General features: G+C 31.5%; 1 protein-coding gene across 1 annotated transcript in view; it reads left to right on the plus strand.

The window, feature by feature from the left end:
• Positions 1-1,166: 1,166 nt before the first annotated feature.
• The window catches only part of LOC142333930 (uncharacterized), a 30,631-nt gene continuing 14,920 nt past the window's right edge, over positions 1,167-16,877 (plus strand). The window contains exons 1-3 of the mRNA XM_075381552.1: positions 1,167-1,244; positions 1,983-2,063; positions 11,251-11,640. Of these exons, the coding sequence (XP_075237667.1) occupies positions 2,009-2,063; positions 11,251-11,640 (445 nt within the window). The 5' untranslated portion in view covers positions 1,167-1,244; positions 1,983-2,008. The remainder of the gene's footprint in view (positions 1,245-1,982; positions 2,064-11,250; positions 11,641-16,877) is intronic.

Genomic DNA, 16,877 nt, shown 5'->3' on the forward strand with positions numbered 1-16,877 from the left:
TTTATGAATGAGGAAGCAGAGAAAGGTGGTAACTTTATAACTGACCATAAGAAAATTATAGAAAGTGTTAGTCCAGTAACTCTGGTGTCTCGAATAAATCTATCAGTCGCATAAAAAACTAATAAAAAAAAATTGCGGCGGGTTCATCAGCGTCTTTTTCAACACCAAAGAAAACTTCTGAACAGCCAAAATGTGTCACAAAGCTTGATGATTTTAATATCCATGTTATCTGTAACACAATTGACCACTTTTACAATTTAGAAAAATGTTTACCTTCGATTAAGAAAATAATCAAAAAATTGAAGGCAGATAATGTGTTTAATGGTATAAGCAGATTACAGCAGATTTTTAAAGTGATAGGGTTTAAATGGACTGGAATTCCATACAATAAGTCTGTATCAGTTGAAAGGTTTGATATTTGGTACCAAAGATTTAACTATTAACAAAAGATTTCTGAATTTAGAAAAGCGAATCTACAAATAGATTTGTAGATGAGGATTGTTCATCCATAGCAATCATTTGCAAAATTAATGTAAGCTGAAAAATTTAATACAGCAGAATGTTTGAAGAAATATTTCATTAATTAAAATTTTATTTGGCTATAACTTTGGAGCCAATGAAAATAAGTACCACTCATGTTGAAAAGCTCTCAATAAGGGCTTAATACTTCAGTTAAGAAAAAGTCCAAAATCCAAATGTTTTGAGATTTTGGCTTTTTTGGACACTTTTGGTTCAGTTGATTGCATCAAAAGGGGAGGTACATAACTAGAAGTTACCACAGCCCTAAATCGAAAATTTCAACATCCTACGACTAATCGTTTGAGTTATGCGAAATACATACTTATATAAATACATACGTATTTACATACAGATGTTATACCGAAACTAGTCAAAATGGATTTTTCCATTATCTTATATATACAAACACGTTTACTTATAATAATATGAATTAGTTTAAACATAAGTAATTAATGCACATTATTAAAAAAAAAACAACTTATTGTTTCTTTATAATATAGATAAAATAGTTTAAAACATTATAAATAATAAGAAAGCTGGTTTGTTTATTTGCAGAATATTATTATAAATAAAGCAAAATACACCGTAAGACATAATAATTGCTTAATTAATATTATTTATATAATGTAGCTGTTTTTACAGATATCTATATAAATGAAGTTGGTAAGACAATTTTTAATGTAGAATCATTTTTATAACTTTAATGAGTGAAATGAAAAAATTGTGTAAGTTTTAATATTTCATTTTAATTATTTTTTTAAACATCATTAATATAGACATTATTATTCTCATCTTATAATTTTCTCCGTAATATTAAAGTTTCTAAGTCATTTTCAGTTATGATTAGAAAATAATATTTTTTTATTTTTAGTTTGAGATTCTTATAATTCAAGAAATAATTCTTGATTATTTTATTGCCAAAGCAATCATCAATACATTATGACAATTATTGTCAAAAATCGAGTTCAGGTTTTTTTCAAATCTTTATGTTTTAAGATTCTACTAGAGCATCTAGACCAGAAAAACATTTGTATGTACATATTGGCTTTTATGTATGTGTTTTAAGACTACTTTTTCCCTTATATCTCAATACTGACCAAACCAATTTTCTTCAAATTTGGCTCAAATATTTCTGTATGTAGGATTATTGATCGTATTAATTTTTTTCAAAATTCATTACTGGGATGAGGGAATAACATGAAAAATCAATTTTGATTTTCTTTACAAAACTTTTAGAGAAAACTTTATTAAAACAAATTTATTACCTACAATGCATATATAAATAAATATGCATATATATAAATATGAGTATTTTAAATTAAGTTGTATGTGTGAGCCATGTATCAGAAACAATCCACCACAGTTTTAGGACTTTCCTGTCACGCAGCCAAAGCCACATTCTAGTAAAGTCTCACAACTGTGTTGTCAGCTTTATTATTATTTTTTTTTTTTTTTTATTCCAGATGACTAATAAATTCTACAATCAAAGATGGATTACTTTAAATTGCTATTAATTGTAACCTACGTGGTAAGGTGTTGTAAAGGTAAATGAATTGTTTATTTTTTATTATAATTATATTAGAAAATTAAAATATTTTTAATTTTATCTATACCATACCTGAATCCTTGCCAGAAACTAAAATTAAAAAATAATGGTAAATATATTTTAATGGTTAATATTTGGATCTATATTAATGGCTGTAAACTCTGTTAGACCTAAAAAATCAGGTTTACTTATTAACCAGACTGACCAATCCTAAGGCAATACAGTTATTGAATGTCAGACATTAGTACACACTGGTACAATAAAAATTTACATTTTTTAAATATTTTTTTTATAATTAATTTATCACATAACCTTACTTAAATAAAATAAAGAGATCTTTTAGAGAGTCAAAAATGTAATGCTTGACCTAGATTTGAACCTGAAATAATAAGAATGGGAGGCAAAAATGCTACATTCTGCCATGGAGATAAGCAAAATAAAGAATATAATTTTCCTTATGAAACTTGTCTTAAAACTTGCTTATTAGACTCTTACTGCTACTGCTAGTGATAGTCTCAGACCACACACTGTCATGCAAAAAAAAATTCCCTTTATATATATATATCTTGCTGTTCATTTTTTATCACTCTTCCAAGCTTTGACAATGTTTTACAATATATCAGCGGATAATTGTACTCAGCTTCATAAATTCTGCCAACAAAATTCTTTTAAGATCCCAAAAATGTTGCCACCATTTATTTGAATCTCTTTGTTTGATTTTTTTAGGATTGCTCCCAATCATTGTAATACTTTACTATCTGCGTTCAAATTAATTCATAACTGAACAATTCCTATTAGTGTTCTTGATGAAGACTTTGTTTAAAAGGCAACATCACGTGTATAGACATGCAATATGAAAAAAAAACTTAAGGAATATTCAAAATTGTTTCTGGAAAAAGAACCAACTATGTTTGAAAGCAGCAGAATTATAAGCATAGATCATTTAACTTTGCAGGTCCAAGTAATAGGGCATTGATGATTCTAAACTTAAATATCGACCATGTCATGGAACTATATTATTTATGGCATATGGCAAGAGACCTCCAGATATTTTTTTTTTTTTTTTTGTCTTCAGTCACTTGACTGGTTTGATGCAGCTCTCCAAGATTCCCTATCTAGTGCTAGTCGTTTCATTTCAGTATACCCTCTACATCCTACATCCCCAACAATTTGTTTTACATATTCCAAACGTGGCCTGCCTACACAATTTTTCCCTTCTACCTGTCCTTCCAAAATTAAAGCGACTATTCCAGGATGCCTTAGTATGTGGCCTATAAGTCTGTCTCTTCTTTTAACTATATTTTTCCAAATACTTCTTTCTTCATCTATTTGCCGCAATACCTCCTCATTTGTCACTTTATCCACCCATCTGATTTTTAACATTCTCCTATAGCACCACATTTCAAAAGCTTCTAACCTTTTCTTCTCCGATACTCCGATTGTCCAAGTTTCACTTCCAATAAAGCGACACTCCAAACATACACTTTCAAAAATCTTTTCCTGACATTTAAATTAATTTTTGATGTAAACAACTTATATTTCTTACTGAAGGCTCGTTTAGCTTGTGCTATTCGGCATTTTATATCGCTCCTGCTTCGTCCATCTTTAGTAATTCTACTTCCCAAATAACAAAATTCTTCTACCTCCATAATCTTTTCTCCTCCTATTTTCACATTCAGTGGTCCATCTTTGTTATTTCTACTACATTTCATTACTTTTGTTTTGTTCTTGTTTATTTTCATGCGATAGTTCTTGCGTAGGACTTCATCTATGCCGTTCATTGTTTCTTCTAAATCCTTTTTATTCTCGGCTAGAATTACTATATCATCAGCAAATCGTAGCATCTTTATCTTTTCACCTTGTACTGTTACTCCGAATCTAAATTGTTCTTTAACATCATTAACTGCTAGTTCCATGTAAAGATTAAAAAGTAACGGAGATAGAGAACATCCTTGTCGGACTCCCTTTCTTATTATGGCTTCTTTCTTATGTTCTTCAATTGCTACTGTTGCTGTTTGGTTCCTGTACATGTTAGCAATTGTTCTTCTATCTCTGTATTTGAACCCTAATTTTTTTAAAATGCTGAACATTTTATTCCAGTCTACGTTATCGAATGCCTTTTCTAGGTCTATAAACGCCAAGTATGTTGGTTTGTTTTTCTTTAATCTTCCTTCTACTATTAATCTGAGGCCTAAAATTGCTTCCCGTGTCCCTATACTTTTCCTGAAACCAAATTGGTCTTCTCCTAACACTTCCTCCACTCTCCTCTCAATTCTTCTGTATAGAATTCTAGTTAAGATTTTTGATGCATGACTAGTTAAACTAATTGTTCTGTATTCTTCACATTTATCTGCCCCTGATTTCTTTGGTATCATTACTATAACACTTTTTTTGAAGTCTGACGGAAATTCCCCTTTTTCATAAATATTACACACCAGTTTGTATAATCTATCAATCGCTTCCTCCCCTGCACTGCGCAGTAATTCTACAGGTATTCCGTCTATTCCAGGAGCCTTTCTGCCATTTAAATCTTTTAATGCTCTCTTAAATTCAGATCTCAGTATTGTTTCTCCCATTTCATCCTCCTCAACTTCCTCTTCTTCCTCTATAAAACCATTTTCTAATTCATTTCCTCCGTATAACTCTTCAATATATTCCACCCATCTATCGACTTTACCTTTCGTATTATATATAGGTGTACCATCTTTGTTTAACACATTATTAGATTTTAATTTATGTACCCCAAAATTTTCTTTAACTTTCCTGTATGCTCCGTCTATTTTACCAATGTTCATTTCTCTTTCCACTTCTGAACACTTTTCTTTAATCCACTCTTCTTTCGCCAGTTTGCACTTCCTGTTTATAGCATTTCTTAATTGCCGATAGTTCCTTTTACTTTCTTCATCACTAGCATTCTTATATTTTCTACGTTCATCCATCAGCTGCAATATATCGTCTGAAACCCAAGGTTTTCTACCAGTTCTCTTTATTCCGCCTAAGTTCGCTTCTGCTGATTTAAGAATTTCCTTTTTAACATTCTCCCATTCTTCTTCTACATTTTCTATCTTATCTTTTTTACTCAGACCTCTAGCGATGTCCTCCTCAAAAATCTTCTTTACCTCCTCTTCCTCAAGCTTCTCTAAATTCCACCGATTCATCCGACACCTTTTCTTCAGGTTTTTAAACCCCAATCTACATTTCATTATCACCAAATTATGGTCGCTATCAATGTCTGCTCCAGGGTAAGTTTTGCAGTCAACGAGTTGATTTCTAAATCTTTGCTTAACCATGATATAATCTATCTGATACCTTGCAGTATCGCCTGGCTTTTTCCAAGTGTATATTCTTCTATTATGATTTTTAAATTGGGTGTTGGCAATTACTAAATTATACTTCGTGCAAAACTCTATAAGTCGGTCCCCTCTTTCATTCCTTTTGCCCAGCCCGTATTCACCCACTATATTTCCTTCCTTGCCTTTTCCAATGCTTGCATTCCAATCTCCAACTATTATTAAATTTTCATCTCCTTTTACGTGTTTAATTGCTTCATCAATCTCTTCGTATACACATTCTACCTCATCATCATCATGGGCGCTTGTAGGCATATAGACGTTAACAATCGTTGTCGGTTTAGGTTTTGAATTTATCCTTATTACAATGACTCTATCGCTACGCGTCTTGAAATACTCCACTCTCCTCCCTATTTTCTTGTTCATCACGAAACCTACTCCTGCCTGCCCATTATTTGACGCTGAGTTAATTACTCTAAAGTCACCCGACCAAAAGTCGCCTTCCTCTTCCCACCGAACCTCACTAATTCCTACTATATCAACGTTTACCCTATCCATTTCCCTTTTTAAATTCTCTAGCCTACCAACCTTTTTTAAGCTTCTAACATTCCACGCTCCGACTCGTAGAATGTTATTTTTTAATTTTCTGGTGACCCCTTCCTTAGTAGTCCCCACCCGGAGATCCGAACGGGGGACTATTTTACCTCCGGAATATTTTACCAAGGAAGGCGCCTCCATTATTGTATATGTGAAAATGCAGAGCCACATTTTCTTGGAAAAAAAGCAGCTGTAGTTTTCCATTGCTTTCAGCTGCGCAGTACTCAGAGGACTGAGTGATGTTGATACGGCCGTTTAAGTCGTCCTGACTCACGCCCCTAACAACTACTGAAAGAGCTGCTGCCCTCTTTCAGGAATCATTCCTTAGTCTGGCTCTCAACAGATACCTCTCCGATATGGTTGCACCTTCGGTCCACCTCCAGATACAACTTCTTAAAATGTTAACATACTTTACTTTACAGTGAGTTTTTCAACTTCAAACTCATTTCTTGCAGCCCAACCACCAAATTCTATATCCTTCGTAGTGTCATCCCTTCTATTTATAAAATTCTCAACTTTACTCCATGATGTCTCTTTGTTCTACAGCTGGAAAGAGCCTAGTTCCACACTACAATGGAAATATTTCTTCACTAAAATGTCTTACAGGTCCATACCATTGACCCTGTCGTCTGAACTAAGTCTTTATTAGACATTCGCTAATGAATATTGAAGGCTTAATAACATAATCAAGACTTAGGCAAATAGAAAAATATTGCAATCATAGTTATATTATCAACTAGATTAAATAATAATATTATTTCTATTCATAATCAACAAAACAGAATAAATGAATAAAAATAAATAGAACAATAATTTTTAAGTACTTACAGCAATAAACAAGAGACAATTCCAGAGCAATAAACAAAAGAGCACAGGACAATTCCAGATTAGTTTGCATCATATTTACCCAGACTGTTAACAAAAGGCAAGAAATTATTCCAAATGATTCCATTACTTCATGCATTTTTAACCTAAAAAATAAATATCAAATTATCACAAGAGAAAATGTATTGTAAAATAGAATTGTAATTTTAAAAAAATTAAATTTAATATATTTTTGGTCTATGAAAAGAAGGAACTTCAAACAGGGTAAAAAATTCAGATTACAATTATCTTATTGGCAAAATCAATTTTTTTTTAATTATTTAAAATTTCAATTTAAATGTTCTTCTATTATACATTGTAATTCTAAAAATAATTTCAGTTCAGTCGAATTTTAACAAAAATCTAACTATTTAAATAGTGTTCAGTAATTTATAATATATCCAAGAGTTTGGGGAATATATCCAAAATGTTATTAAAAAGGTGGATATCTTGGAACAAAATTAACACTTGGGGATGAAATCTATGAATTAAGCAAAGGAAATTTTATTATTCAAGGGAATTTTGTCTTATTGGTATCTGAGAAATAGTTATAATGCTCTCATTGAGTCAAGTTGTTGAGTGATGTATATACAACAGCATTCGGCTCATAACTACTGATCTAAAAAACCTATGAAAGCTGCTTTAAAATGCCAATTAAGACCTACCTTTTAAGCGACTTAACGTATTTCTTTTGAAGCATTTAATTTTATAAAAATCTATGTATTTTCTATCTTTGGAGTAATGACAGGATTAATAATCTCCTTAAAACTATGTATCAATCAAAAATGTCATTAATACAAGCAGGTAAAAGAGTAACCCACCGGGTTGGTCTAGTAGTGAACTTTTCATCACAAATCAGCTGATTTAGAAGTCAAGAGTTCTAAAGTTCAAATCCTAGTAAAGGCAGTTACTTTATATGGATTTGAGTACTAGATCATGAATTCCAGTGTTCTTTTGTGGTTGGGTTTCAATCAACCACACTCAGGAACAGGAGTATCTGAAGGTAATTACCTTTCAGATAATACTTCAGAGAATGAATGAGGATGATACGTATGAGTGTAAATGAAGTGTGGTCTTGTACATCTCAGTTCGACCATTCCTGAGATATGTGATTAATTGAAACTCAACCACCAAAGAACACCGGTATCCATGATCTAGTATTCAAAAAACTGTAAAAATAATTGACTTATTCTAGTGTAAAAATAACTGACTTTACTAGGACTTGAACAATGGAACTCTAGACTTCCAAATCAGCTGATTTGGGAAGACACGTTCACCACTAGACCAACCCAGTGGGTTAGGAACGGTTGACATGTGACTGCACAAGACTTATTTTTACAAGGATAGATCGTGGATACCATTGGTGGTTGGATTTCAATTAATCACATATCTCAGGAATGGTCAAACTGAGACTGTACAAAAGACTACACTTCATTTACACTCATACATATCATCCTCTGAAGTATTATCTGAAAGGTAATTATCAGAAGCTAAACAGGAAAAGAAAGAGACTGTACAAGACTACACTTCATTAATACATATCATTCTCATTCAACCTCTAAAGTAATACCTTATGGTAGTTCCAGAGGTTAACAACAGAAAAAGAAAGGCTTAAAGGGTTTAAACCAAAGATATTTTTTCAGTAGGTTAAGCAAAATTTGAATCATAATAAAATTACATCACACGATAAATTTAATAATGGTAGCATATATAAAATTAATTATAATGAGTATAAGTAAATACATATTGATAAAAAAAAAAACAATTTCTTTAAACATTTAAGAACACACAAAATAAAGAATTAAAAAAAAATTTTTTTTTTCATCAACTCATTATTCATAAACATACAACAAATAATGAAAATAATTTAGAAATAAATAATAATAATAATAATAATAATAAACTTGAATATTTAAATACATATTTTATTCGCAAATATAAATAATCATAAATATACAATTTTAAATAAATTTTTGACAGAAAATTGTACTGTCAAAAATTCACGTTAATCAATGTGGTTTCGTGCCTGGCAGATCAACAGTGGATGCGATTCAAGCTATGCGTATACTGGTGGAAAAGTTTACAGACTCTGCTAGGAATTTGCATATGATATTCATAGACCTTGAGAAAGCTTTCGATCGAGTGACGCGAGATTTGATATGGACGGCATTGAGAAGTCACGGTGTTCCAGAACGATATGTTGAAATCATTGTGGACATGTATCGCGATGCGACCATAAGGGTGAAATGCATGGCAAGAACATCAACGGCTTTTCATGTGAACATGGGTGTACACCGAGGAAGCATGCTGAGCCCACTGCTCTTTAACATTGTTATTAATTATCTGACAACGTACATCATGGATGAATTGCTGCTGAGCATACTTTTTGCTGACGATGTGGGTCTCACGAGTGAAAGTGTTGCGGTGCTGCAGAATGTTTTCAAATCGCTGGAAATGTGCACTTGAAAGTCACGTGAATCCAAAACGGAATATATGTTCTTGCCATTCAGTGATACACAAGCACCATCGCCTAGACATGATCAACGGTCGAGTTATGCCGAAATGTACAAGTTTTAAGTATCTTGGATCTATATTGAATCAAAGAGGCGGCTGTGAGCAAGGTGTGAATCATCAAATCACCGTGGCATGGTTGAAGTGGCAGCAGATTTCGGCTTTTCTTTGCGACAAGCGTATGCCTCCAAAACTTAAGGGCCGAATGTATACTACAGTGGTTAGACCCGTACTTACATAGTAAAGTGTTGGACACGATACGAGCAGTTTGATCGAGATCTCACGACAGCAGAGATGAAAATGTGTCTAATATCTCTTCGAGTGACTAAGTTGGACCGCATCAGAAGCGAACGAATACGAGGCTCCCTTCAAATAAAAGAGTCAGGGGCGGAGAAAATATCTCGAGAGCGAAACGATTGGTTCGAAAAGGTTGATTCTCAGCACCCTTCAAGTGTTACAAAAAAGATAATGGCTCTTGATATCCTGCCAGTCAAGAAACGAGGAAGACCGAAGAACAGTTGGTGTAGGCAGTTGGAAGATCGACGATTGAAACATGGCTTGAACAGAACCCAAATTTTCAGGAAAAAAGTCTTGGTGGGAGACAAAGAAAACAACAATATATTGTAAACCAAGTAGTAACACAACTCTCAGATCATTGCAAACTTGCCACTTAGTATTTTATTGCTTCTAATTCTGATGTCATAATTTCATATGTTTCTTTCATGTTGATTGCATGAGCTAATAGAATGGACGGCTGTTTGTTACCATTATACAATAAAACTGCTTTCACGCTAACTTTACAAGAGTCAACAGAAAGACACCATTCTTCAGGAATATCCTGAATTCCAAGTACTTTCATAAAGTTATCGACATCAGTACCCAACACGTAATGAATTTTTCATAAAATAAGTCGAAAGAATTTTATTTTGTGTTCTAAACGAAGTAAATTTGCTTTTTCTGCTAAAATATTCCACTGTTGTAGACTCCACAAATTCGGCTTGCTGCTTTGAAAACTTTAAAACACAAACTAAATAATTAAGTTCATGTTGTTGAATTAAATGAGGAGATTTCTCATTAGATACAGGAAGAAATTCTTCAACGTCCTCTACATTATCTGCTTCATTTTCAGACTGTACTTGTAGCAATGTCAGATTAACTGTACCATAGTATGTATATGATATCATATAGTCATGTTTGTACGTGTTTACTTCTCATGATAGTTATATATTTATTTTTTCTTTATTAAACATGTATGTACATTGTTTAAAGATAAAAATACAGGCACCATTGTTAATTATAAACAGCAGTTGATCAAAATGAGTTTATTATAAAAAAATTTACAATTTACAAAAAATTTTTGCATGGTAATACAATTTCAACAGCGTATTTGAAATGCGCACCCGAATTATAATGAGAAAAGTTGTGTAACATATTAGATACAAATTTTGTGTTGACTAGTGTTATCAATTGATCACCTGCCTTAATATCTGGTCAATAGTAATCAGTCAGTTGATCATGAAAAACTACCACTTTTAACTTATAAATGTAATGAATGCACTACCTGAAATAATATTTCAATAACGTACTGATGATGAATAAGTGGATTCAAAAAATATTTGGTAAAAAAATGTAAATTAGTAAATTATGTGCATTTGTAAATTTACATTAAGCTTTCAATTAATTTGGTGTGTTTACGGTATTATTTTAAATCGATATTAATCATAATATGCTGGATAACATATTTAATTAAAAAGTAATATATATGTAATTTTTAATTTTATTAATTATTTGATTTATTACTCCTAGACCTACATATGGTAATTTTAATACTTAATAGCCTACACATATTAATAACTCATATATGTATTTGTAAGATAAACACATAATTGAATATATTTTTATTAATTTTTCCTCTTGGAGCAGCACTACATATTAATGAATATAAAGGATATTATCTCAATTTGAAAGAAAGTATTGTAGAAGGAATTACATCTGATCTACACCAATCAGCAACTGCATGCCTGAAATGTGTGTATACTGCTGTTTTGTTACAAATAAAAGAACTAGATAAACTTGAAAAAAAAAAATTATCTGACCAAGAGAATGATCTTAATGTAATAAAATGTGAAAATGTTAAAAAATTATTCGATACAAATTTTAAAAATTGGATTGTATATTGTACAACCAGTTTTCCAATCAATTCAAACATTACACATGATGTGCCAAATTATTCAGTCTACTTTACCAAATCGAATGAAACAGATTTTGAAACCCTCTTTTACCAATGTACTGCTAATTTTGTTCAAAGTGAAAGTAAGTATTAATTTCTTTTTAAACCAATTTTTCTTTAGAATAGTTCTAATTACATAATTTATCCTAATTTTTCTGTAATTACTTCATATAAATCATGTACTGATTTTATTTTGTTTTTTGAATCAAAACTACTTTCAAGATTCAGTTCAACCTTAAGATATCTCACTGCTAAAGTCAACCTAAAAGGTTTTAAGTTCTATTTTACTTTGAAGAAAAGTACAGCGATCGGCAAAAATTTTTATCAAGGTTTTTTCTAAATGGTAACATTTCAAGACTCCTTAATTAAAATAACACAAAAATACGATTAAGATTTACATATTGCACACACAGTCATGTGCAAATTAATGTGAACAACAGGTAATTTTTAGTTAGTTATGCTATATCACTGATTACAGATGTAGTACATGTGTTTCCCTCCATTTCAAGTATTAACTGAGAAAATATCTTGTTTGTTTTGAGAGGTTATGTGTATTGCATACCTGTTTTATTTTGGTTTCTTCGAGTTTAAGTGGTCTTCTTCCGATTTCGTTAATAAATTTAGAAAAGAAGCAATATGGATATAACTCCTAAGAAAAGAAGCAAGATAATACTTCACTCAATGAATATACTCTTACAACTCAAAGACAGATAGCAGGAGAGTGTAAGGTTAGTCTAGGTGTAGTTAATAAAATAACGAACAAAATCTTCTTTTTTTTTTTTTTTTTTTGTTGTTTGTGGGCGAAAAACGCATGGGCGTTATCATCGCCCGGTAGTTATTAATAAAAGGGTAAAATAACTTCAAAATAATACCACAGACAAAGTTGATGAAATATAAAAGTTAAAATAATAGATTAAAGAAAGTATATAAATCTTACCTAACTTCGATGGGTTGTGCAAAAATCCCCTCCCCGGATAGTAAAATTAAATACATAGAACCAAAAAATCAAATTGAAAATAAACGTTAAAATTATTAAAAAAAACTCTCTTTACAGAAAAACATATATGAGCATATTAAATCCTTTGCAGTAGCCCGGTACTATGCAAAAAGAGAAACACCCGTTCCAAAATCCCGCTATCGTAGCACAAGATATCACAGATGTTTCTGGGTACATTAAACTGACGACGCAACACCGCATAACATATGCAGTCCACGAGAATGTGGTGCACAGTCATGCGGCAGTTGCATCGTGTGCACAGGGGTGGGTCTTCTCCTGACATTAGGTATTCGTGTGTGACCTTCTTATGTCCCAACCGTAACCGGCAGAGGACCACTTTCTCACGACGAGAGTTTCTGCAAGAAGAACCCCATGGCAACACTGAATCCTTAATCCGTCGGAGTTTATTACTGACGGTAGTAGTCCAGTCACTTTGCCACCTTGCTCGCAGTGATTGTGTTATATGATTAATAAAATCAAAGGTAGTAACTCAGGTGGTGAAAGGAGGCTGAATACACGCTTCCTTGGCAGCAGAATCTGCTTTTTCGTTACCTAGAATTCCAACGTGGCTAGGGATCCAGGAACAAAATCTTGAGCTGGGTACAATCTCACCCTGACAACGAAGTCGCTGTGGAAAAAATGTAAAACCACCTTAAAAGATGATGCTATTTTACATTTTAATTAATCCTCAGAAAAATAGTTTTGAGTTACAAAAAGACTTAGAATAAGCTGGTGTGAAAATTCACGATTCTACTGTACGAAGAAGACTTCTGGAAAGCCGTCGCAAGGCACGTATACCTGTAAGAAAACAACTTCTTACAAACGCCATGAAGAACAAAAGGCTTATCCAGGCCAAAAAATACAAAAACTGGGGTGCTGAGAGACTTGGAGAAAAGTCCTTTTCTCCGATTCATTTTCTAGTTCAGGGCGTAAGCATGTTACATATGCGAAGAAGCGATGATGAGCAGATTTCGCCAAAGCACATCAAACAAGTTGTAAAGCATCCTTTAAAAAAGATGTTTTGGGGATGCTTCAGCTACTTTACGCCTAAACTTTTAGTACCCATCTCTAGGATTAAGAAGTTACATCCCATTTTTGGAAAATAGGCCTCTACCAGCATTTCAAAAGATTTGCAGATTTACTTGGAGTTGAAAACGATGTTTTTCATCAAGATTTGACACCCTGCCACTCATCAAAAAAAGTTAAGATTTTTCATGTCTTGAGAAGGGATTCAGTGTTTGGACTGGCCTGGAAATTCACCACACTTGAACCCAACTGAAAATTTTCGGACAATTGTGAAGAAAAGACTGAGAAAAATGGACTGCACTACCAAGAGAAGATGATTTGTGCTGTGATAAGGGTGTGCTTTCACTATCAAGAAATTAAAGAAATATGTAAAAAACGTATTCAATGCCTAAAAGAATTGAAATTGTTATTAAAGAGCAAGGAGGACTATTAAATACTAAAAAATACTGTAATAAACATTGTATATTCTTTATATGTAATAAATTTGATTACTTTTTTAAATATTCTCAAGTTCACATTAATTTGTACAAGACTGTACATATATGAATGGCCTGTATTTTGGTTAATACCTCTGGAATGGCTCGACAAATTCTTTGAAAATGGTTCAAAAAATTTCTATATGATAAGACATTAAATGTTAGACAAATTTAAAAAAGGGAGAGTTGTTTTTGACATCATTAATTTTTTTACTTTTTGAATAGAAGTCATGGAACATAAGCTTTAATATGATGAAATTATTTTATATGATTTAGTGGCGAAGAAATATACAAAACATTACTTTTAAGTTTTTGTCTCATATCTTGAAAATCTGTTGACCAAAAGCTTTGAAATCTGACACAAATATCGGGTTATATATCCCAACTTTGGTCTGTTTTTTGAACTGACTGAGCAGGCAGCATCTTGTACCCATACCTTTTTTTTGAACTACAACTATTTTTTAGTCTTGTTGAATAACATTGTCCCAAATTGGGCATACTTATTAAATAATTACTCTAATAAGTAAACATTCTAGCCCCCCCCCCACAAAAAAACAGAACTGCTGTATAGGACCTATGCTTAAAATATCAATTTTTTAAACTTCAATTTTTAAATATAATATATAATTTTTAAAATGTTTAAAACTATACCCCTAGTATTTAGGTAAATGATGTGGGGATCTTTTTTTTTAAAAATAGGACTACATTTTAAGAATTTTACTTTTTTTTTAAGTTTTGATATCAAACTCAAATGTTTTTACAGAACATTTTGATTTCTTCATAACTGTATTCTAAATATTGCATAATTAACTTATTTATTTTTAAAAACTCTCTGTTGTATTTTAAATAAAAACCTGTCAAGGGCAAAACCAGGAAGGTTACTATTACAAATGGTTCTGCCATTTCAGATAAACAAAAAACTTTCAAACATGTAATTATAGCTAATATAGTGGCTGGTGTTTTTAGCTGATAATGATTCATCCTAATATACAACAAATATAAACTCATATATATTACAGAATTTGATTGTTAAGTTGATTTATGTATGTAGTCCAGAACACAAGCCCTCTTCTGCACACTACACTCACCAATCCCCCAAATTAATCAACAACAATTTTTGAGTTAACATAAAAATTATGAAATTTCATATACAGTTCACTTATAAATAAATTATTCCTTAATAAACTGACTGCTACACCCTGAACAGCAATACTCACACTAAACTGTTACAAAACCTTTTTTCCACAATTTGTTTTCTTTTCAACCTATATATTGTCTACACAATTTTGTGTTAATATTAAATTCTGTTTAATTATAATAAGATAAAGAGGGATGTAAATTTGGACCTCACAGCAATTTAGATCAGAGACAAACTGGAGCCTCAAAAAAAATAATATATATCCAGTAAATGATGAAAAATGGGATGGAATTGCAATAAACGGTTTTATTTACAAGGATGAAATAAGAAACAAAAACTATTTCGGTCTTCTAAAATAATGAAATCATAGAATCTAGGTTTGTGAGGATCACAACGCAAGTGGAAAAAACTGACATCCTTTTTTTTATATAGCACAACTTTTGTAATAGAAATAACAAAGATGGACCACTGAATGTGAAAATGGGAGGAGAAAAGATTATGGAGGTAGAAGAATTTTGTTATTTGGGAAGTAAAATTACTAAAGATGAATGAAGCAGGAGGGATATAAAATGCCGAATAGCACAGGCGAAACGAGCTTTCAGTCAGAAATATAATTTGTTTACATCAAAAATTAATTTAAGTCAGGAAAAGAATTTTGAAAGTATATGTTTGGAGTGTCGCTTTATATGGAAGTGAAACTTGGACGATCGGAGTATCTGAAAAGAAAAGATTAGAAGCTTTTGAAATATGGTGCAATAAGAGAATGTTAAAAATCAAATGGGTGGATAAAGTGACAAACGAAGAGGTGTTGCGGCAAATAGACGAAGAAAGAAGCATTTGGAAAAACATATCTAAAGGAAGAGACTTATAGGCCACATATTAAGGCATCCCGGAATAGTCGCTATAATATTGGAAGGACAGGTAGAAGGAATAAATTGTGTAGGCAGGCCACGTTTGGAATTTGTAAATTGTTAGGGATATAGGATGTAGAGGGTATACCGCAATGAAACAACTAGCACTCGATAGGGAATCTTGGAGAACTACATCAAACCAGTCAAATGACTGACGACAAAAAAAAGCACAACTTTTTATTTTATCTATTGCTTTGTAATAACATAATTCAAAACTATCACAAAAAAAAATAAAAATATTCCTAATAAAAGTAAAAAAAATATTCAAAAGAATTTATATAAACTATTTGCAAGTTTTTTTATCTATAATTATTTCAATTCAATACTTATTTAGACATAAACAGTCCAGGTACAAATATAAAGCACATACCAGAAACTGAATCTTAATTGAATTGCCGATCTAAATAATAAAAGCATTTTTCAAATTTAATTTATTTTGTAAAAATCAACTGTTATTTTATAAAAATAATGTGAAATTTATAATTATTGACAAATAACAATGATAAACAATGATTTTGATAGACGAGAGTGAATAACTGATTCTTTTAATATTTTTCATCCTGATTTCAATTATGAAATTAGAATCCTTCTATCAGGCTTAGTTTTTTTGTAACTACCATTCTTATTTTCAGATAGTATGCATGAACATATTTTATTATATTATTTATGAACTAAATAGCTTTCGTTTATTTATTACAATCCCTTAATTGTTGTCGCACTCATTTGTTAGATATTAGTCATCATGTTTATTATTTACAAACTAATTAAAAAG

Source organism: Lycorma delicatula, chromosome 13 (genome assembly GCF_047948215.1).
Source record: "Lycorma delicatula isolate Av1 chromosome 13, ASM4794821v1, whole genome shotgun sequence".
Lineage (NCBI taxonomy): Eukaryota > Metazoa > Arthropoda > Insecta > Hemiptera > Fulgoridae > Lycorma > Lycorma delicatula.